This window comes from Miniopterus schreibersii (assembly GCF_964146895.1).
Source record: "Miniopterus schreibersii genome assembly, chromosome: 11".
In the NCBI taxonomy this organism is placed as follows: Eukaryota; Metazoa; Chordata; class Mammalia; order Chiroptera; family Miniopteridae; genus Miniopterus; species Miniopterus schreibersii.
The window spans coordinates 4,363,708-4,387,273 of NC_138111.1; the positions used below are offsets into that span (position 1 = coordinate 4,363,708).

The 23,566-nt window shown below is 56.1% G+C and overlaps 1 protein-coding gene across 2 annotated transcripts in view; it reads right to left on the bottom strand.

The window, feature by feature from the left end:
• VAV2 (vav guanine nucleotide exchange factor 2) overlaps nt 1–23,566 on the bottom strand; it is a 113,880-nt gene that overhangs the window by 72,205 nt on the left and 18,109 nt on the right. For both annotated transcript variants that reach the window (XM_081151568.1, XM_081151569.1), the window contains exon 2: nt 10,025–10,141. In XM_081151568.1, coding sequence (XP_081007694.1) covers nt 10,025–10,141 — 117 coding nt within the window. The remainder of the gene's footprint in view (nt 1–10,024; nt 10,142–23,566) is intronic.

The following is a 23,566-nucleotide window of genomic DNA, read 5'->3' on the forward strand; positions in this document are numbered from 1 at the left end:
GACACCGGAGCCTGCACAGCTGGGTTGGGTCAATGTTCTGGATGCTATGCAGACAGCCATGGTCATGGGGAGGGCCTGCTCAGTGGTGCAGCCCCCACTAATTCAAACAGTCGCTGCTGCAGGGATGCAGTCCAGGCAGGGGTCCTCTGAGAACCTCAGGCTCTGAACGCTCTGCTTCAGGGACTCTGGGACAACCCGACCAGGTCCTGCCCTTGCTGAGCTGCTTTAGGGCCTTTAGCAAATGGAGAGCAAGACCCGGGGGGACGCTGAGGGGACCCAGATGGCTCCCCAGTAACGCACCCACACAGTGTTAGAACCAGGCCCCCAGGATGCCCGCTGCCCTTGGGGAGAAAGGGTGCCTGAGGCAATCTCCAGAACAGACGTCCTCTCGCCCTGGCTCGCTCGCTCGTTCTACAGCGTTCACAGGGGTGCGCAGGCACAGCTCGCTCCCGGAATCTGTAGATGACCCCGAGACGGGCCCCTGCTCTCACGGGGCAGCACTCTCCTGGGAGAGTGACACAGCAAATTAATAAGGTGGTTCCCACCATCCTGAAGGAAATGACAGGGGATGGAGAGGGAGTGGTCAAAGCAGGGCAGGCAGGGCAGGGGGACCTGACGGAGGTGGCACCGTGCAGCTGGGAAAGTGCTGAGGCCCTGGGGTGAGAGCAGCCGCCTGCGGGAGGAGCCCTGAAGAGCCCGTGTCCCTCACCGGAGGAACTGCGGGTGCCGTTAGGGATGCAGTTCTGACCCTGGGCACAGCGTGGACACACCTTGAAAACAAGATGCTGAGGGGAAGAAGCCAGACAGAAAACCACATACTGTGTGATTCCACGTCCACGGAACACCCAGGAGAGGCAAATCCGGAGGCTAAGAGCAGGCTGGTGGCCACCAGGGGCTGGGGGAGGGGTAATGGGGATGGGATTCCTTCAAGGGGGATGGAAATGTTCTGGAACTAGACGGCGGTCACGGTGGTACAACACTGAATTTACTGAATGCCACAGAATTCACGCTTTAAAGTGGTTAAAATGGTCAATTTTATGCCATGTGTATTCTGCTACCAAAAAGAGATGGAGAGAGAGAGGCCGGCGCTCAGCTCTCGATCTCTGTCGCCGGAGCCCAGTTCCCAACAAAAGAGGAAGCAGAGAAATAGGCCCGGAGCTTTGGAACAGCTGAACACGACGCGGTCACTGGTCCCCACGTCTGCCCTCGGCCCTGTGGCATCAACGTCCTTCAAGGTCCCTTGAGGTCCTTCGAGGTCAAGGGCAGCTCACAGTTGAGGAGCCAAGGAGAGGCACACAGGTGTTGGCTGTGAATCTTAAAAACACGAGTGTACCGAGGAGAGGGGCATGGGGAGGAGCCCACACCGTTGACTCTCGGTCTCTGTTCCCTCCCGCCTGGGGGGGGCGCGGGTAGTGGTGCTTACACATCTTGGAAAGGGCCCCCAGCTCTAGTGCCCATGGGCCCCGGTGCCATCAGGAGTGTCTCCACGGTGGGCACAGTGGGAGCTCTGGGCACCCAAGTCTTCCCTTCCCAAAGCCTGGCAGGAGACGGGCACAGGCCACAGCCAGCCCATGGGGAGAAGGGGAAACGGGGGGGGGGGGGGACTTTTCCCAGGCGCCTCTCGGCTCCTAACTGGGTTGTCACCTCCTCCGTGGAGGCGGAGGCTGAGAGGCAGCTCGGAGCCGGGCTTGGTCGGCTCAGATAAGGCGGAATAAAGGAACAAGATGAATTGCCGGCCGAGCCCATTACGCGTGCTGAACGCTAACTGACAGTGATTCATTTGGGAAGTTTCTCTCCCGGGGAGAGGCCCGTTCATAGAAAGGCAGGGCGGTGGGCGCCGCCAAAAAAGGCCGGGGTGGCAGCACGCGCCCAGGAGCAGCAGGGCACGTGCCCACTCACCGCTCAGGGCTGTCATCTGAGCCGCCCGAGGAGCCGAGCTGGAGGTGGGGCGGCTTTGCACAGGGAGTGTGGCACTTTGAGAGGGCGCAGTGGTTGAGGGGAACCTCGGTGGCCCGATGGGGGGGGTCGGAGCAGGGCAGGCAGTGCGAGCCCCATCTCCGACCACGGCGAGTGTCCCAGGCGGGCCACAGCTTTGTCCACTGCCCACAGAGCGTACCAGTCATGCTGCAGGCATTCAGTACGTGCCTCCTGCTGGCAGACGCGGGGCAGGTGGGGTAAGGGGTGGATGGGGGGGGGCTGGCTGTGTGACTGGAGCCAGTCACTCCACCCCGGAACCTCGGCGTCCCAGTCCATCTCGTGCGAGGATAACCTGAGGCCCTCACACAAGCAGCCGGAGCTTCGGGGCTGGTGCAAAGTCGGTGCTCATAAAGAATTAATGGGGAGCAGGAAGCTGCTACTCTCACGGGGCCTGTGCCCGCAGCCCGCACCCTGGCTCCCCTCCCTGCCTACCCAGAAAGTCTCTCCTCACCAAAGTCAAGCAGGGACAGGCCGTCCCTCCCCCGCCGGGGGCCAGTGATGGGCCAGCCTGAAGCGCTCCTTTGGTTATCTGGACTCGGCACCTCTCTTCCCTCAGGGGCTCCCCACCCCTGTCCTCCCCTTCAAGGGGCCCAAGTTCTTGCTCAGTTCCTGATCAGGACCCACTCTCAAGAGAGAATCGGATAAATGCCTTGGCACCAAGAAGTGAATGATAAAGCCTAATGGGTTGCCTACATCAATAGGAAAACGCGTAAGTCAAAGGAATGATTCTCTAATGGTGGAATGTCAAGTTGAATATTTTTTATGACCTATCAGAGAACAGGGAACCTACCATGAGAAAAACGAAAAACTCATTTATTTTGCTAGCAGGGCTTTTTTATGTTCACAAAAGATGGAGCTATCCTTTTCAGTAAGGTGAACACATATAATCTCCAAAGTGCCACTAGCAGCTCAAAAACAATAGAACTCAAAAGACCCCAGATGCCCGGCCGGGCGTGGCTCAGGGGCTGAGCGTCGACCTAGGATCCAGGAGATCGGGGTTCGATTCCCGGTCAGGGCACATGCCCGGGTTGCGGGCTCGATCCCCAGTAAGAGGAGTGCAGGAGGCAGCCGATCAATGACTCTCTCATCATTGATGTTTCTCTCTCTCTCTCTCCCTCTCCCTTCCTCTTTCTGAGATCAATAAAGATATATTAAAAAAAAAAAAGAGACCCCAGAGAGAGAACCCTGGAGACAGGAAAGGCTGGGTGGACCCTGTCTTGGTCCATTTGAGTTGCAGTAACAACATTCCATAGACAGACATGTATCCCTCACCTTCTGGAGGATGGATGTCCAAGACCAAGGCACTGGCAAACTCGTCCAGCGAGAGCACCCTGGTTTGTGGACGCTGTCTTCTCACTGTGTCCTCAATTGTTGCTGGGGGTGAGGGGGTTCTCTGGGGTCTCTTTTATAAAATCACTGATCCCCCTCATGAAGCTCCAGCTTCATGACCTAATCATACCCCAAAGGCCTCACCCATAAGACCATCACACTGGAGATTAGGTTTCAGCATATGAATTTGGGAGGGGACACAAACATTCAGTCTACAGCAGCCCCACAGCGTTTGGGCAGAGACTGGGACTGTGAGAGAGAATTGACATAATGCTGGGAGCACCCTAGATCCCACCCAGCTGCCAGCTCTCACCCGCCCTCGGCCGCTGAGAGCCCCACAAGTGCTCCCCAACTCCCCTTCCCTGACCTCCTGCTGAAGGGCATCAGCAATTTCTCATTTCCCTGCTTCACCGACTCCATTTTCCGGAGCGATTGAGATTCTAACACCATTAAAGATGATTTAATTTGCTTTTCCTAATGATATGCCCACCGTATTAGGACATCTCTCCTTTTCCACTTGAAAGACTTCGCGGGTGATTTTCTCCAGTTAAATTAATAGGGGAACCATCAGAAACGTTACAGAGGCATTGGTACCTCTAGCTCAGCTAGAAGCTATTTTTAAACAGAGGGGGAGCATGGTCTTAGCGCGGGCAGGCAGACTCTCATTCAAGTGTCTTATTTCTGTGCTTTCAAGTGCCTCTACATGGAAATCTAACCCATGCCCGGTGGCCACCCCGAACCACCATTACTGGGAAGCATCCAGGAATCCAGGCCAGAGACCCAGCCCCAACAGGGCACCCTTTTCCAGGCACCTGTTGTCAGAGTCGGGAACAAAGCCACGTCCTTCAAAACTCCACGAGGCTGATGTAATCTGGCATAAATTTGATGCCCGTTTTGCAGATGAGATGACTGAGGTCAACAAGGGTATGGAGCATGACCAAGGTCATGCATTTAATAAACACAGAGCAGAACCAAACCTGGCCTTCCTGACTCCATCCCATCCTCAGCGCCTGGGATCCACAGCTTCTAAGGCAACACTCATCGCCAGCACCTCGTCTTCTCACCCTTCTCGTTGTGACCCGGCCGCGCCCTCCTGGTGTTCAGCTGGACTGTCCATCACCCCCGCAGACCGCCCCCGCTGCCACGCTCCTGCATTTCTGACGCATGCCCGACGAAGGGCAAAACCACCCCTGTGCACGTGGCCACCCTTCCCCCAGGTTCCCAGAGCCCACCTGGGAAGCTGGTACTAAGGGGAAATGGGGCTCCTGGCAGCTAAGGGGGGGACCCAGCAGGGCTTTGAGATCAGGGCCTAAAGCTCCAGGCCTCCGCGTTCCGTGCTGCACCCACAGACCTGCCTCCTGGGACCTGCCCTGAAGCAGCACAGACCTGCTAGGGGGTCCCCGGAACCCAGTGCCCAGACTCTCGGCCAGCGCCCCGCTGTCCCAGTGGCCAGCACAGCCAGCCAACTTCCTGGGTCAAAGGCTGCCCTCAGCAAAGGAAGGCACCAAGATACGGGATTTTTCCTGAACGTTCTCCCACTTTGGGAGGAAGAAAGGGCACTTAGCCAGTTTTGCCACCAGCTAAAATATTTCAGCCTCAGATCAAAAAGGAACACAAGCCGGAAACGGCGCAAACGCCAGAGCCAGATGGATGCGGTCTGTCCCAGGGAAGCAAAACGAACAGTGGGCTCTTGGCGTCCCCGGGCGGAGCACAGAAAGGCCTGTTCGCCCTCCACCCTCTGTCCTCTGTCCTTCTGCTAGCCCCAGACCCGGGGGACGGCATTCAGCTGTGCTCGGCCCTGCTCTGCCAGGCTCTGCGGGCACCTCAGCGCTCCATCTGTGCCTGGTGCTGTGCCAGGTCCTGAAGAGAAGCCAGAGTGCCCGGCAAAGGTGCTACTGTGTATCAACCCTACTACCTGCCAGGAGCCAGGCCTTACTAACGCCAAGCTAGTGACCTCCAGATGTGTCAGCAGTAGTCAGGCAGGTAAAGGGACCTGCTGTCAGAGGCTGAGCCCAGAGCCTCATCTTCGTCAGCCCCAAGGCATCTCAGTCCTCCCATCACATGGGTGTAGGCTTCAGTGTCCCCCCCGATACACCCCCGACACCATAAGGGTTCTGGCTGGAAGGCTTGCTAAAGCCAGCTGCTTCAGAGCCTGTAGACTAGAGCAACCCAGAGTGGCTTCACAGAGGAGGAGGCATTGGGCTGGCCCAAACCATGCCACTGGCTCAGTCAGTGAGAGGACAGCCTGAATAGTTGGGCAAAAATCCCCAGTGTCCCCTCTGCCTGCTCACCCAGCTGGGGAGGCCTGGGCACCAAGTTCTGCAGCTTCGTAAAGACCAGACTGACACCAGTGAATGGGGGGAGTCATTCTTCCCTAGATGCCCACTCTCTGAGTGCCCCAGCTGATGGCCAACCCTCCCAGGGCCCCACGGCACAGAGAAGCCTAGGGTTGGGTCGAGATTGGAGTGCTGCCTGTCACCCTCCAAGCTCCCTTTTCTGCCTCCCCACAGCAGGCAGACACCACCAAACCCAACACACTGCCTATTGATGACCACAATGAAAGGTACCCAAATTGGGGTCCTTGAAGATCATTGACCCTGGGTGAAGGTCATCATCCCAGAGGTCTCCAAGCACCCTGAACACACCCAAACTGAACCTACCCAACTCATAACTTCCTGCCAGCCCCTTTCTTGGTGGGTGTGCCCTCTGTGTGGGAAAATCATTATCAGATGTGGATCAGAAATGCTAATTGGAGATGTAATTCATAATTAATCTTTGATTAATTAAAAATGGGAAAACTAATTACCTAATAAATGTCGTCGGTTTCATATGCATAATTTTTGAAAACGGGCAATCCTAAGAGGAGAGGGGAATAAGATAGTCAAGAGGGTCTGTGGAGGGCCACAGCCAGGGTGCAGATTCGGCGGTTCCCTCAGCCTTCAGCCCCCAGGCTCAGACACGTGGGAGAGATCTCCCCACCTCCTCTCACCCACTTGAGAGCAGAGGCCGGGGCGTCTGTCTGCTCACCACTCTGTCCCCTGCACCTGGCCCACAGCGGGCACTCCAAAGAGAAAAACATAGAAAATGGCAGGTCAGGGTTCGACGGGCTTATCTGACTGTGTGTGCGCGCGCACACGTGTGTATGTGTGTGCAGGTAGGTATGAGTGCAGGTGTATGTGTGCAAACTGTACATGTGTGTGCGTGTGTGTGTTGGTTGTACATGTATGTACAGATGTGGGGGGGGCTGTATACATGTGTGTGCATGAGCACGTGTGCATGTGTGTGCTGGGCTGTCAAATTCTTCTGAAAGCAGGTGGTCTGACATCGTCCTAAAATGACAACAAGCAGATAAAAGGAGGAAATGTTGTCAAGCAGAAACTCAGGCGGCCTCAGCCAGCCACCCGCACGGACCCAGCCAGAGCCTGCAGGCTGCTCCGCTCCGCGGCAACTGTGTTTTAATAAGTCATTAGCGGAGTGGCTGCTGTGAGAGGAGCAGAGTGTCTCTCCGACGACATTAAGACGGTGAGAGCAAATGAACTCACCGCAGCAGCCGCCTCTGAGAGCCATCAAACAAGAGCAGAAAGACCGCCCGTGAGCCAGGGCCGTCTGCACTCGCCACACGATGAGCTAACATTAAGGGGAGATGGGCAAACACATGGCGGCGCGGGGCCCGGGGACGGAGACAAGGGGTGTCGGATCAATACCCCAAAGCTGCCTGCTCCCTTCCTCCCTGACCAGACCAAGCCCGGGGGACCCGTCCATCGATGCACGTGCTCGGGGAAATCAACGGTGTGGCTGGATGACAGCTCCACACAGGTGAGGTAGGACCAGAGTGGCTGGGTTAGGCAAACGCTCCAGGCTGCACCCTGCCCACTCTCATCTGGCATCCGGGCACCACCCAAAGGCGGCACACAGTGAGTGCATCATCTCAGACCCTCCAGTCCTCAGAGACCCTTTACAGCTGGGGAAACCAGAGCCCGAGAGGGAGGTGACCGTGGGTGAAGCCCAGTGGTGTCTGGTACTGATTCTGGCCTGTTCCTCAGCATCACGTTCTGTCCTGAGCCCCTAAAGGTGTCTCAACTGGCCCACTTTCATTTCTAGAAGCACCAGCATCCTCGAGAAGTCAGGGGACGGTGATGGGTGGGTGTCTGTGGGAGGGCTGGCCTCCTGCTTAGCTTCCCAACCCCTGCCAATGGCAGAACCACACAATGACCACACCTTGTCCCTGCCTATAGCTGCCTCACTTGGCAGAGGGCAGGGACACAGCAGAACACATGAGACTGACCTCTGCTGTCAGTATGACCTGGCTAGACACCCCCCCCCCCAGTTCCACCGTCACTGTGGGACACGAGCCAGACATGCCTTCTCTGGGCCTCGGTTTCCTTCCTTCCTTAAGTCCCTGAAAGATGGCTGGGACTCATGGATGTAAAGAGCCTGGCACACAGCGCATGGAGTCCACACATGTGCGCGCTCACTGCCAGTGGGAGGGAAGGGCAGAGGCAGGTGGACAGACAGTCACACTTGGGTGAACTGGCTGTACAGCTCACTTCGCACTAAATTAATACGCGGCCTGTCGGTCGCCCCCAGCCTTGCTGACAGCCAGGTTTAACCGCTTCAGAAGTTCTGAGCCTGGCAAAATGTTTTAATGAATAATAAATAGGAGAGTTAAACCCATCTATTAGAGGGTGTGCTCTGCTCTTTAACTCAAACAGCAGATACAGCCATGCAGACCTTCCTCTTGGGCTGTTAATTCTGCCTAAAATGGAGGCAAATGTGGGCCAAGTGGACCAGGCAGGTCCCTGGATGCAGGGCAGCCTGGCTGGGGGCAAGCAGAGGACCAGCATCAGACCTCATTGGAAACGGGTCCCTGACATGACAAGGGGACACCTCCAGGGAGAAATCTTGGGGGGCCACCAGGATGTCCAGCCTCCCCAGGCCCAGCAAGGTGGCTGGACCAACTTGAGCTTCTTGACTCAACAAGGGTGCCGGGCCTCCTGCACAGTCCCCCGCAAGATGTCCCGCATACACAGACTGGCACAGGCTGCTCCCAGGCAGACGAGAGGAGGCCACAGGACCAAGGAGAAGGCAGCTAGGAACCAGGATGTGCCTCCCGGGACACACACCAGGTGCTGAGAACTCCACTAACCTGTCTGACTTTCCACTCCACAGACTTTGGAGGGTAGTTTTCTTATCACCACTTTACAAGCTGCCCACTGTGACAGCAGAGCCGGGACTCAAACACGGCCTGAGTGTGCGTGTGGCTGTGTGTGTGTGCACGTCCTATGTTCCCAAGGCCTTTCTCCAGAGCCCAGAGCCATCAGCTGCTCCCCTGCCCAGGGCCCCGCTGTTCGAAGGAGAAAGAGCAGGAGAGCTTTTCCGATCCATCTGAAAGCAGATCTGTGGGAACTGAGAGCCACTTCTGGGCAAGGAAGCCACGTGCTCCACGCAAGCTTCGGCAGCTGTGCCGGCAAATGCACCCCGGGCAGAGGGCAGCACAGGGGCCTTCGAGTCCCAGACAGAGCCATCAGAGGGGACTGGAACCTAAGAACTGGGTGACTACACAAAGTAACGGGCTCTTGAACAGGTGCCGGAATCAGCGTCAGACCCAGGTGGCTTATGGGAAAGTCCCAGCTATTGATGCTAATCGGACACCTTGCAGCCCTTCAAATACTGACCTCTCAGCATCTGCAACTGCAGACACAAAGTTCCCTGTACACTTCATAAATCATGTATCCATGGAACACTTCCCTAAACACCAAGTCCCTGATACTGGTCCTCAGGTAAATTAGGCAATAAATATCTCCCGAGAGTTCCCGTCAGCAGGTGGAGACTGGCCCCTCGGGTCTTCTGGGAAGTGGCCGTACTGCTGAGTCCATGCCAGGAGCAGAGGGAAGGGCGGCCTTGAGATTTTGCAGGAGCTCGAAGGGACTTGGGACACCTGGGCTACGGGCAGATCCGAACCCGGTCTGCACTCAACCCTGCAATTTAAAAGGAGTGACCTTGGACCTGTTGTGCTATCTGATGGCACATGGCACCCTGAACCCAGGCTTACCGGGAAGCCAAATAGTCTTTGTACCTGCCCAGCCTCAGGTCCCCTCCCCTGTGCCAGCAGGATTCTCAGGACAGCTGCCAAGTGACACTTTCTGACAACATGGGGAGACTTCTGAGCTGTTTGCTGTGGACCTAGGAGATCATCTCCAGGTCCTTGGGCTTCAGGCGACCCCCCCCCGCTTGCCTCACACCTGTCAGAGCCTGTTTCAGGTGTAACCACGACGGCCCCTCTCGCAGAGCGCTACAATAAACCTGCAGCACCCCAGCCGGCCCCTCAGGAGCTGGTCCAAACAGCAGCCCATTCTCCCATGAAGAGTCGAGGATTCCGAGCAGGAAGTAAACACTCCGGGTCCCCCAGGGCTCCATCCCCTGTTCTGTCACTGTCCACGCCCTGCTGTGCCTCCACCCTCCTGGACTCGACACCTGGCCTCACCCTGAATGGTCTGAGGAGGAAGGCACTTGGTGCCCCCAGCCCCCGACTCGGCCCCTCTTGTTCGCCACAGGCTCCCGCCTGCACCTGCGGGGCAGGGGCTGGAAGCACCCACTCCGCTCTGTGTTGCAGGGCCAGGCCCTGTCTGTTTATCTGGCCCACCGGCCACTGAGCCGGCCCTCGGCCACCTCGGGCACCATGCCTCGGGGACTGAGACTGGAGGAAGAGGTCACTTACCTTCCCAAAGTCTCGGACATCAAAGAGGTCGAAGGGGTCGAACAGCTCACTGTTTCTTAATCCAAATTTATCGTGGCAGACTTTAAGGAAAGTGCGTATGTTCTTCAAACAGAGGAACTAGGGAAGAGAAGAGAAAAGCCATTAAACCGTGGAGCTGAACAACAGTAACAGCAACCGCAAACATTTGCTTCCCTACGCCCTCAGGACCAACACTTTCCGGCGAGAGACCCGCCGGTCTCTGTCCCGGTGGCCCAGACGTCACAGACAGCTCAGGCTCACCTCTGTCATTCATGACCATGTGCCCCACCCGCACACTGTTCAAGGGGACCCAGCACATTTCAACTTGATGATCTTAACTAGAAAAAAAGATGCTGACCTTGACTGAGCAAGGACGGAGCACGTGCACACACACACACGCACACACACTCACATGCTCACAGGCACACACGCACCTCCTTCCTGGCACAGACTGACCGGTTACTTGACAATTGACACAGCCAACAGCCAGGAACCACCCCATGAGAGTCGTGGGGGGCTGGGAGCAGCACAAAGGCCAAAATTCCCAGATCAACATCCTGGCGGCTCCTCCACCCAGTACCCCAATACCTGGGCTCCCAGTCTGAATTGGGCTTGGCAACGCAATGGGGTAGGAGGCATGGGGGGGTACCGGATCACCAGCTTGCAGCCCCGTGAGAAGGAGCTGGTAAGGAACTTATGGGGACAGCAGGCGAGGTGGCCTGGAGCGCAGATTTTGGAGTCACTCCGCCCTGGGTGGAAACCTGTCCGCTGATTCTAACTTGTAGACCAGGGGGAGCGGCTCGGCTCCTGAGGCCTGAGTTCCTAACACAAAGCGCCTACTGGGTTAAGTTCATACCCTAAGGGCACAGAATGGCATTTGGTATGTGGGAGCCACCAGTCCACCCAGTCCAGCTCCGAATGGGTGTCCAGCTAGGCAAAGACGGCGGCCCACAAAGCAGAAGAGCAACCTGGGCTTCAGACATCCCCATCAATACCCACTTACTAGGTGCTCAACGGCTCGATTTGTAGAGCCGCAGAGGGCCTGGGCCACCGGGAACTCCCTGCTCACAGGGGAATTCGGACAAATGGGCAGATTCAGGGAAAGGATGGGCCCCGCATAAACCAAGCTGCACTGAGAGCTCCCTTGGGCGTGCCCCCGCCTAGCCAGAATCTGCCCACCCGCCCCCGGCAGGCGGTGCCCTGCCCCGGAGCACCCTCTGCCTCGGCCCAGTCCTCTGGTCCTGCCTGGGGCTGGTCCCTGGTCACCGAGGATACTGACTCACTTGCTTTGTCATATAGTATTCTGTGTGTGTGTGTGTGTGTCTCTGGGGGCGAGGGGGGACTGTGTGTGTCATTTATCTGAATGTGTAAGAGAAAACTGCAGACACGACCCCCTCTCCCCCAAACATCTAAATCTGGGTGTGTATTTCCTAAGGACAAAGACACCCCCTTCCACAATCACAGCACCAATGTCAAAGTCAGGAAATTAACATGGATCCCACATGTTGCCTCACCTTCACAATGCACTTACTTTCATTTCCTCAATCTAAAAAGGACAACCAAAATATCATTAGAGCACAGGAAAAAAAAAAAAAAATACACACGACTTTCGTTGCCACGTCTCTTCTGTCTCGGGAACCTAGAACAGCAGTTGCCAAGGGAACCTTCCGAACGATGGACACGCTCTCTCTATGCCCACTGGGCACGTGAACTGTGGCTGCTCCAACTGGAAAAGTGCATCTTTACCTTAATTTTATTCCACTTAATTTAAACTGAATATCCACCCACATGTGGATCTAACAACCCTCTGTGGTCCGAGATGTGACATTTTTGAAGAATGCAGACACAGAAGGACAAACACTGTAGCTTCCACATTTAAGAGGCACCTGGGGTAGGTAAGTTCACGGAGAAAGGTGGGTGTCAGGGCTGGGGAAGGGGTGGGGGCTAGTATTTAATGGGCGCAGGTTTTCCATTTGGGAAGATGAAATTCTGGAGACGATAGTGTGATCGTTACATAGCACTGCGAATGTACCTAATCCCTCTAGTGTACGCTTACCATGGTTAAGACGGTAATAGTTATATTGTATATATTTTACCATGATAAAAAAATAATTAAAGAAATAAGGGACAGGGAACACAAGACCCCAGGGCAGAGGCACTGTGACGATGGGGGCAGAGGCCCAGGTGCTGCTCCCAGGAGCCTAGAAAGGCAGGGGTGGCCAGGGAGCCACCAGAAGCTGGGAGAGGCCGGGGGCACACTCAAGTCCCCAAGAAAGAGCCAGTCCTGCTGACACCTTGACGTTGGACTTAACAGCCTCCGGAGCAAGACAGAATATGTTTCTATTGCCGTATGTGCCGGGCTGCACACCGAGGAGGTGGGGTGTGAACCCGGCCGAGCCCTCATTCCTGCCTGTTTCCGCCCCTTGTCCCCCCGCCCGCCCCACAGGACGCTGCAGCTGCCAGCCGGGCTCCCCTATTTTTTGCACGTCACTCATCTCTAATTTCCACTAAGCATTTATTTTAATTCTTCCTCAGCCTCCCATTTTTAGAGTTAATTACACAGTTCCTAACCATAATCGCAGCTGGCAAAGCCAGGCTTCCTTTCCGGGCGCAGAGCAGGACACGGCGTCAGCCTGGCCTGACCTGGCCCCACCCCCTCCGTGGCCACTCGGGGCCCTAACCTTCCAGAACAGCCGCCGCCGCCGGCCAGCTCCAGGCCGCCCCAGGAAGAGGTGCACAGATACCGTCAGCGCTCAGGGAAAGCGGCACAGCGGGCCCGGGGCAAAGAACCTGGACGCAGGAGGCTCCAGCGCCCATGAGGCATCCACGCACAGAGTTTCCACTGATGCCTTCATGCTCCACCCCCCAAGAGTTCCCGCACTTCACACATCAGGACACCCAGGCTCAGAGAGTTAAGAATCTGGCTCGCCCCCGGCCGGGCGTGGCTCAGCGGTTGAGCATAGACCTAGGATCCAGGAGATCGAGGTTCGATTCCCAGTCAGGGCACATGCCCGGGTTGCGGGCTCCATCCCCAATGACTCTCTCATCATTGATGTTTCTGTCTCTCTCTCTCTCCCTTCCTCTCTCTGGGATCAATAAAGATATATTTTAAATATATATATTTTTTTTAATTAAAAAATAAAAAGAACTCTGGCTCCCAAACAGAAGATGGCAGAACTGAGATTTGAACCCATGCACTTCAGAGCAGTGAATGGTCTCCAGGGTGCCCATGAGCCCTAGGTCCCCATCCTATGTACTTGTCAACAGCATCCCTTTCACTCTCCTGAGTGGCTGGTTTCCTTGGTAAGTGATATGGTCATTACCTATCTCCCTCACTCCAGTTAGGGAAACTGAGACCCAGAGGTGGAAGGGAGCAGGGTAAGGAAGGGCTGGGCCTGTGTCCAGCCTCCTGGGTTCCTCTTTCCACTAAGCCAGCTGCTGTTTCTGCTGCTCATGTCCACTCACCTGTCTTCCAGGCCCCTCCTTCCCCAGCACCCCTGGGCCCAGGAGGACCTGTGGCTGGAGCCTGGCAATTCAAAGCCTCACGATCCCTCTATCACAGCAGGAATGGGTGCAGATTCTGGGAGAGACTCCTGCAGGTGAGAGTGAGAGGACGCAGGTCCAAAGCAGCTGCGGGCACGTCTCAGCCACAGGCTGAGTGACAGGGGGCCCAGACACTGGCCAGAAGCTGCCCATCCTGTGGCCAGAGGCATTCTCCTCTTTTCTCAGCCTGCGCGGCTCCCTACAAAGGATGGTCATGGCTTCCCCGGCATCCTGAAACCAAAGCTCAGCCTCAGAAGTCAGGCTCAGAGGCCACAATAAGCGTCTGTCCCCAGAAAACTGGCACCCTGCCAAGCAGCCCACAACTGAATCAGCCCCCGCTGTATTTGTTTAGGGCACTCCATGGGGCATGGGCACCCCACCTCCTGCCCCTCAGCCCCAGTCCACGAGGAGGCCTCTAGCCCCTGGCACCAAACAATGCCCTGTTCAGGCCTGGCTGGGGGCGCCTCCAGGCAGGGCGGCTGTGCTGGACACGTCAGCCAGCTCTCAGCCCTAATCAGCCTAAAATCAGATTAATGTGAGGACCCAGGCTCTGTGCCCAGCCGCCCCCTCCCCAGGCCAGTACAGCCAGGCCTGCTGCTCACTGTCTTCTGTCATTTAGCTCTCAGGAGGCCCCAGTGCAGGGCCCCGAGTCTGAGCCATGAGGCCCCAGGTGTACCCCAGGCTCGGGGGGGGGGGGGTCCCTGGCCCAGCTCAAGGGTCCACTATGGCCACTCAGTGGCCCACCTACTGACTGGGGAGACACTGCCAGGCACAGCTCCACTCATCGAAGTGACATGGAGGTCCTGCCCCACCGAACGGGAGCCTTAGGGCCCCCCTAGCGCCTCTGTTACCCCTCACTTGGCTCCCTCCCCAGGCAGCGCTGGAAAGGGAAACAGGATGGCTGCCCTGCCGTGGAGCTCGCATCTCCCCAGCATCTAATACACACAGGATACCAGGGGCCACGCTTCGTCCCCACGCTACCTCATGAGTACCCCAGCACTGAGAGACAGGAGCAAAACGGGAAACCTCTGCATCGTTCTGAGAGAGGTGGGGTCTCCATATCCAAAATTAGTGTCATACAACAGAGGCCCCCCCAAATGCCCATGGATACACTGAATTTTCTTGAACTATTTCAACAAGTGGCACTAAAACTGCTTCACTGTGACAAGTCACATGCCGCCGTGGTGATATGAAGCCCCGGGGGCCGCACTGCTAAGCCTGCCAATCACCGACTCTGACTGGCAGCTGACCATGTCTTTGATCAATAATAAAATGAAAAAATGAATTCATTTCTTGTTTTATTTATGCCATGCTGATTCCAAACAACATTTAAAACATCTTCATTATTATTTAATAGATGCAGCTTGCTGGAATAAATCTTTCAAATTTGGGGCCCTTGGGGTAAACAGGTGGCCATGAGGTGATGAGCTGGTCCATAGGGACAGCAGATGAGACCATCTTCTCCCCCTGCGTCCCAAATGCCCTGGACAATGACCCATCCTAGGGGCTCAATATCTAGTGAATGGACAAGTGAAGGAAGGAAGAAAGGACTGTCTAGGAAGCACCCTCAGCCCACATCTCTGAAGGGGCCCTGTTCCCCGCCACGCAGTGGTGACCACGATGGCTTTGGAGGCGCCGGGGTCCCCATGAACAGCTGCCGCGGCCTGAGTGGCGAGCCTCACTTCCAGAAGCATCCCCTCCACAAACAAGCAGGCAGGTGGAACTCGGTGTTTGGCCACGAACGCTGCTCCTGTCCTCGGGCCTCTGCACCAGCCAGCTGGGGCGGCCCGCTCAGCACACCCAGCAGCTCCGGCAGGCTGGGTCACTGGTCACCCATTCCACACAGGGGAAAACGGAGGCTCGGGAGGCGGGGCTGGGATCTCTGGGAACTCCAGGCTGGCGCCAGAGCCACCAAAGCCACCACGACCGCCCTCGGCCCTGAGCGCCGGGAGGCTCCAGCTCATCCGCCGCTGCAGGCGGGGAGAGCACAGCCAGCGGGGATTTACGTGAGGAGTGTGGGGCTTCGATTACGTCTGGACAACTGAACGCGAACATTTCCTCCCCCGGCCATTGCCCCGGCTGCACGCCGCACTCGCCCTGGGAGAAGGCGCGGTCGGGCGCCAGCCGCTGACGGATGAGCCAAGCGGCGCTCGCAGGGCCCTCGGGTCTCTCTCCGTGCAGGCTGTGGGGGGGGAGGAGGGGGGGGACTTCTTCAAGCAGCCAGGTTTTCTGTGCCCAGAGAAAGAGGCCAGTCGGGCATGGCAGCACAGTGCCCACCGCTCCCCATCGGACAGCTTAACACAAGGCTGCTAGATTTTGTCACCCAGGAAGAACCACGTCAGCAATGTGTTTTATTTCACCATTGGTGAAGTTTCTAACACTCAGATGGGCTGAAACAGATGATATTCTCACTTTCTCAATAACAAACAGCACCAGGCACTACACTAAACCCCTCATGGTCATCGTCTGGTTCATTCCTCTAACACAATCACATACCCCGTTTCACAGGTGGAAAAAGGGCTTGGGAAATGCCACCTGGACGGGAGGGAGGGAAGGACCCAGCTCTAACCCAGGTGGTCTGGTCCAGTCTTCATGGTCTTGGCCACTAAGCAAGGCACCATCCATGAGAGACCCCCAAAGCCAGGGACAGGGGAAGCCTCCTCTGGGGCTAACATCCGAGGAGGTCGGACCAAGCCATAGGGTGAAGGCAGAGCTGCATGGGGTCGCCTAGGGCTGGAGGCTCTCTGTCCCTCTGATCTCAGCTCTCCTGCGAGGCAAGCATTTCCCAGTGAGGCTGGTGCCTCCTCCATCCCCACGGCACAGTCCTCCAGCCATAACTACCAGCTATGACTACCACAGTCTACTCAAAAGGCTTTCAGCCTCCTACGTGCTCACCACGTCCAGCCTTAGCAAGCTTCTTGACCTCTGACCCCTGACCCTTGCCCTGCACTTCCTCCCACAAGGATGCTCTGACTGGTTTCTAGTGCACTCTGGCCAATTCCCGGAAAACTCCGCATGAGCCTCCGCCTTCTGCCCGGCCACTGCCCTCTCCCCCTTTGGTTCATGAGAAAGAATCCAGGCTGTCTGGATGCTGCAGACACAGGGCTGACACCTGGCACCCTCTGGGCTCCGGGCCTCTGACCATGTGTTCCTATGGCTCCTCGGCACCCTGTGCTCACCCAGCAGGCTCTCCCCTTCCTCTACCATGGCCTTCCACAGTGGTCACAGCTTCATGGGACCACCTATTCGCACACTCCAGACAGTTGCCATCGTGAAACGGGGACGGGGCTCAGCAGAGCCGTGGAAGCCGGTTCTGAAAGGTTAGGAGGTCGAGCTCTCGGGCCAAAGGGAGGCAATGCGGGCAGCCAAGCAGAGCCAGGCTGTGCCAAGCTGGTGACAGCTGCAAAATGATGACCCCTGTCCCGATCTTAAAGGACTTCCTCATCTACACTTGAGGGAAATGCACCAAGAAAAACAAATCTGGAAAAGTACAGTTTGGAAGTCTGTGGGGGGAGAGGGAGGGGGGGGAGCAGCTGGGGAGCTTCATTCTCAGCTCTGCGTTCAGTTCAATCCACAGTCAGCAGACACTTAATAGGTGCCTACGGTGCGCCAGGCCCTGCCCAGCACGGCTGTCCGAGGAATGAACCTGTGATTTCCTCCTTTACCTGGATGGAAACTGTTCCCAGCACCTCTCAAAAGATCTGCTGCTCCAGGCTAATGGCCTGTCTGAGCCATAGGGATATAGAGTGGCTCGTGTTATCAAGGCTTCAAGGTCAGGGTCAAACCAAAGGTTTTCTACAAATCCAGCAGGAAATTGCTCTTCTAGAGTTTCTCTGCGCAGTCATCTTCCCTAAGCCCACTTATGGACGCCGGAGGGTTCAAATCCCACTCGCCTGCTGTGTGACTCCTCCAGGCAGGCTCGGCTCAGAGAGATCAGCTCCGCCCTGCCTGGCGTGCCCCCCCCCCCCAAATCCCTCAAATCCAACACCCCTCTTCTCTCTTCTGCAGCCCGGAGTCAGATCATTCGCCCTGGCCACAAGCCGTTTGTGAAACCACCCCTTGCCTCCACCACTTCATTTCTCCATCCCTTCCTTCTGGAAGGTAGCCTCAAGGTCAACCTCCGAGCATCCCCACATCCTCCAAGCTCCTCTTCTCCAAGGCAGTTTGGACAAGACAACTCCAAGAGACCCGAGCAGAACACATTCCTCTATCTTAGTTTCCCTCTCGCCCACTGAAACTAAAGCCAAGTGCATCCCTAACAGCCAGCACCGACCAGACCACCGCTCTTTGGTCCCAATGAGTGACTCCCCTTATTGTCCGTTCCTCATCCTGCTATTATTGCAGCCCTTACGCCCTGAAACACATGCCAGGACTTCAGCTCCCACAGGCCCTCAAGCAAAAGTTTGTGGAATGAAAAGATGAGTGAATAAAGTGGATTTTCATGAGAAACTGAGGCAAGAGTCCTAGTTTCTTCCACCTGCCACCCCAGCTCTTCACCATTCAGGCTGGGAGTCCCTGGACCCTGGACCTGGCACACGGGGGCCCTCAGCAAATGTGGTTTTGACCCCAAGGTCTGACCCAGAACTCTTTGGGTGACAAGGGCCCCAAAGAGACCCCCAGCTTCTGGGAAGTCAGGGAGCAGCTGTGCTAGGCCCCAGACCTACCACCTCGCCTCCTCCCTCTGAACGTCACAGCACCCAGCTTCAGCTTCACACACCCCTGAACTGGGGTGGGAGGCTCAGGGAGACCCACCTGGCTTTCAAACACATACATGGGTTCAAATCCTGACCCTCCTGCCACACCCTCCATGGGAGCCCTGCCCCTCATGACTCCAGCTTCAGGTTGACCACGGGTCTCAGGCCCCCAGCTCTGCCTGTCCAGTGGCTGCCTCCATGTCTGTATGGAAAGGTGTCCAACTTGAGCACTCCAAAATCAGGACACCAAAACAGGCCTGTGGTTCTTCACCCCCATGTGCCCCCCCCCCCCATGAAGGCCACTCCCAACTCACCTGCAGGCTGGAGCCAGCACCTGCAGGCAGCTGAGACGCCCTCGCCCCTTGCAGCTCGATCATGCAATTGGCCTCCATGTGTGCGGCAACCCAACGAATTAAATATGACAATTTTAAGATCTCATCACCACCCGGCCGGACGTGGCTCAGCGGTTGAGCATCGACCTAGGATCCAGGTGATCGGGGTTCGATTCCCAGTCAGGGCACATGCCCTGGTTGCAGGCTCGATCCCCAGTCGGAGATGTGCAGGAGGCAGCCGATCAACGACTTTCTCATCATTGATGTTTCTCTCCCTCTCTCCCTCTCCTTTCCTCTCTCTGAAATCAATAAAGATATATTTTTAAAATAAATTTTAAAAATCTCATCAACAAGAACATCAAGGGACAGAAAAAAGCCTTCTCCACAGTGCGGAAAATGCTGCAGAAACTCACTCAAAGCTGTGCGGATCCCCCCTCAGGTCCAGGCATTTCAAGAAGAAAGAAGAAAGTGTCATGTTCAGTTATTCCCCTGGCTCACAGTGGCTTCTGAGAAGGGGCGTGGGCCCCAGCAACTGCCAGCTTCCCCCCAAGAGACACACCTCAGCCAATGCCTGCCCGTATGTCAGTCTGTCTGCAGGCCACCCGCTGAATCACCATGTGGGGACCGGAGGCTGCTGCAGGGCCAGCTGGCAAGGCTCAAGGAGGAGCAGTGTCCATGCACCATCCACCCACACTGGGAGAGGCCCTCCGGCTGCCTGGCTCTGCAGGCACCACAAGGCGTTTCGAGAAGCATCTCTCCTCAGGTGCTGGAAAGGACCCAAAGTGCCCAGGGCAAGAGCAGCACATAGTAGGTGCTCAGTGAAAACTGAGCGACTAAATGTGGGCGTCCCAGGAAGGCTGGGGGGGGCAAGTGTGCACGTACATGTGTGTGTGCGTGTGTTAGGATGAATAAAGTGAAAAGCGAAGCACAAATACATCTGCAGGTAGACAAGGACCGAGAGAAGGGTTTTAAAGTCCAAGCAGGTGGCGGGTCAGACGCAAACACACTTTCCTGTTTTTAACTGCACCTCACTTTCATGACATTGTCTGTGCGTCATAAATCAAGTTTAACACCATGAGGAAAGAGGAGGGCACTTCCTCCTGCCACTGCCCCAACGCCACCCGCACAAGGAGCCACCAGGATGCTCCGCCAAGCTGGGTGCAGAGGCCAGGCCGCCGCTCCGCCCCGTCTGCAGGGAGGACACAAGCTCCAGGGCCCTTCTCTAAAAACCTGTCCTCGGGTGCTGCAACCCATCAGGAGCTCCCGCACTTTCGGGGTCACTATCCCTCATTCAGTCAAATATTCACTCATTCGTGCCTCAAATATCCAGGCGTCATTTCCATCGCAGGTTGCAGGGGCCCACGTGGGGAGCCACACCCTCCATGAGGCAGGTGAGGGTCCTGGTCCTGTCGCGGACACCAGGTGCCCCCACCTTTCTCTCTACTCCTTGGGCCTCCCCTGTGCAAGGGATGCCCTTTAAATATTAAATCTTAGCCTTGGCTTCTGAAGTCACTACCCTTCCACTCACGTGGGGACAAAACTTGTTCCCAAGTCGATCGCTGCCTGTCCACAGGCTTGGAGAGGCCAGCGTGGCCTCCGGAGCCATAGCGGCCTCTGCTTCCCGTCTGGATAAAATGCACCACAGGAACTCCCCGGAATCAGGGCCCCGTCTTACTCATCACTGCTGGCCACCGAGGACAGAGGGACACCGGAAACACACCTCGGTCACCCTGGACAGGTCTCTGCCCCTCTCAGCGCCTCAGTTTCCCCAAGTCAGTGAACCTGAACTCAGTCTTTGGAGTTCCAACGAGGCAGACCCCTCCCCAGTTCCTGGAGGACAGTGGGGAGGGAGAGCATGGTGAGAGACCACATCACACCAGTAAGAACAGCCACTACCGAAAAGACAGAGCGACTGGTGCCGTCGAGGACTGGTGACGCGGACTGCTGGTGGGAATGGACAACGGTGCCACCACTGTGGAAAGCAGTGTGGAGGTTCCTCAGAAAATTAGAAATAGAACTACCTTGTGAACCAGCAATTCCACTTCTGAGTACTGTCAACAAAAGGTCACTGCCACCCATCCAATGACAACAGGAGTCCCCAATCTGGGGGGTGGTAAAAGGAGAAACTTTAATCAGGTGAACAGCATGCAAACCAGGAAAACACATCCTCCTGAAGAAACAGAAAGTTCACCCCCTCAAGACAAAGGGGTGCCCACCCTAGCCCCCGATGGGTCCGTTTTTATGCAAATGAGGGATCCAAATCTGCAGTTTGATTGGTCCAAATAGCACTGTCCTGATTGGTCAGAACCCCTTACCCTGACCAGACAATATGAAGCTGCTCCGATTGATCAGTAAATATGCAAATGAGAATATAGCTGCAGAGCTCCTATCAGACAGGGCAGGTCTCGGGCCACTGGTGGAAATGTGATACTAAGAATTTCATTATAAGGGTTTATTCAGAGGCTGGAAGCCCCATCCAGGAGGCTGGAGGTTCAGTCTGTAGCTTTCCCCTGAAATGCAGGGTGCATGAGAGGCCTCTGCAAACGACTGCTAGACTCTGATATGAATTTGGTCGCACAAGAGTCCTTATTGACAGATGTACTCCTTCTCAGGGGTCAGCAGTATGTATCTTGGGGATTGAAAGCACAGTTTCAAAGAGAAAGCTGTACACCCACGTTCACAGCAGCATTATGCACAACAGTCAAAACGCAGAAGCAACCCATCCATCCATGGGCGATGGAAAAACAAAACGTGGTATCTCCACACCGTGGAATATTACTCAGCCTGAAAAAGGAAGGAAATCTGGACAACTGCTACACCACAGATGAACCTTGAGGATACGGTGCTAACTAAAATAAGCCAGTCACAGGAGGGCAAATTCTGTATAATTTCGCTCATATGAGGTACTTTGGTCAAATTCAGAGACAGGAAGTAGAGTGGTGGTTGCCAGGGGCTGGAGGGGGGGGGGTGTTTAATGGGTGCAGAGTTTCAGTCTGGAGAGATGAGAAAGTTCTGCAGATGATGGTGGTGAAGATTGCACGACACTGTGAATGTATTTAATAGCACTGACCTGTGCACTTAAAAATGGTCAACATGATAAACTTTGTCATGTGAATCATCTTGGACCTCCCCCTCTTCCATTCACACCATGCCCCAGCGGTCGGGCTCCTGGAAGGGTCTCTGGCTCTTTCAGGAGGAGCAAATATGACCTTGGTGATGGACACAATGGGTAAGGAGGCCCCAAAACACGGATGACACCTGCCTTCAGGGTGCGGGGTCCAGGGACCGTTGCCTTTCCTGAGCTGTTTCATGTTACTTTTTCCAATGAGTCAGAAAAGTGAAGATCAACTGGAGAAGCTGCACTTTCTGGAAATTCCAGCAGAACCAGCGCCAGGCCCCAGGGCAGAACAGGAGGGGGGTGGGGAGTGGGGAGCGGGGCTCCATTGTTTGCCCCGGCCAGCAGCTGGGTTCTCTCCCCTGAACTAGGGTCAGGAATGTTCACAGCTGCAGACTCACCCTCCGCCCCCACCCACCCAGGGGGGAGCCAAGCGGGGGAGGGAGGCTGGGCCAGGCCTAGGGACAGAGCCGTCCAGGGGAGGAGGGGGCAGGAAACACCCCCGGTTGTTTTTACACAGGAAAGCTGAGCCAGAGCTGGTATTTCAGCTCAGGGAGCCAAGCTCCAGCCCGGCCCCACCTGCTCAGAGTGCATGGAGAGGGCAGTCCTCACCGGGGAACAAGGGGCACCCAGGGGCCTGCAGTCGGCCAGGGCTCCCACTGCAGTGGTCTTTCTGGTCTTTCCCTTTCCAGAAGGCCTTGCTCTCTGGTGTTCCCTGGGCTGGAATAACCATCACCACTTTACTAGATGGGGAAACTGAGGCTCAGACTGGAACTGAGGGGCCTCCCCCTGCACCAGCTGCCAACGGGTTCAGTCTGATTTTAACAGCAGGCGTGCCCAGGACATCACTCCAGAGAATAAAACTTTTCTTTGTCTTTTCTCCCAACGTAGAAACAGCCTCTCTTAGATTAGAGGGAAGGTGGAATAAAATAAAAACCTACGTGATCTCCCACCTAAAAGCACCACTTATCACTTTCTTAACTGCTTTTTCTACAAAACTGACTGCTGGGACTAATACACAACCCTGAGTCCTGGCATTTCATCACTGGAAGCAGAACCTTTCCCCATTTCCCTCACTGCCAGCAGGCCATGCAGGGCTGGGTATTTGGGAGTCCTCCCCCACCCCGCCCTGGCCTGGGCCACACATTCCTCATCCAATCCCCTCCCGATGGGCATTCCGGTTGTTTCCAGTTTCACTATTACATCTGTATGACAGTGAACAGCTTTGTTCTGCCAGAGGCCTGTGGTGGTAGTGGTGGTAAGGACGCCACTGTCACAGTCCAAGAGCCTTCAGCCCAGATAGGCTCCACCAAGTAGAAATCGTTGAGCCACAAGAACCTCAGAAAACCCCAGGCACCCATCACCCGCCTTCATTCATTCATTCATTCATTCATTCATTCCCCATTCATTCATTCATTCCCCATTCATTCATTCATTCATCCCTCATTCAAACAGCTGTCACAGCCTACTTTGTGCCAGGCAACCGGACACCAAGAAGGAAGACCATGCCCTTGCCCACCCCCCACAGAAGAAGCAGTTACACGGGGCTCCCCGACTGAACATGCAAGGTGCCTGCCCGCCCAGAGTTATTTTCGGGAGGAGGGACGGGGCTGGTCAAGGGAAGTGAGAGGGCAGCAGAGCGGCTCGGGGGGAGGGGGAAGGGCACGGACACAGGACCTGAAAGAGGCTCAGCAGCTGCAGACCAAGGGGCGGCCCAGGTGGGCCCAGTAGAGACTGAAAGGAGAGCCCAGAGGACAGAAACTCCTAGTGGAGCCTCCTCAGTGGGGAGGGGAGATGGAAGTAGCAAACCCAAAGGGACCAGGGAGCCCCTGCTGCCGGT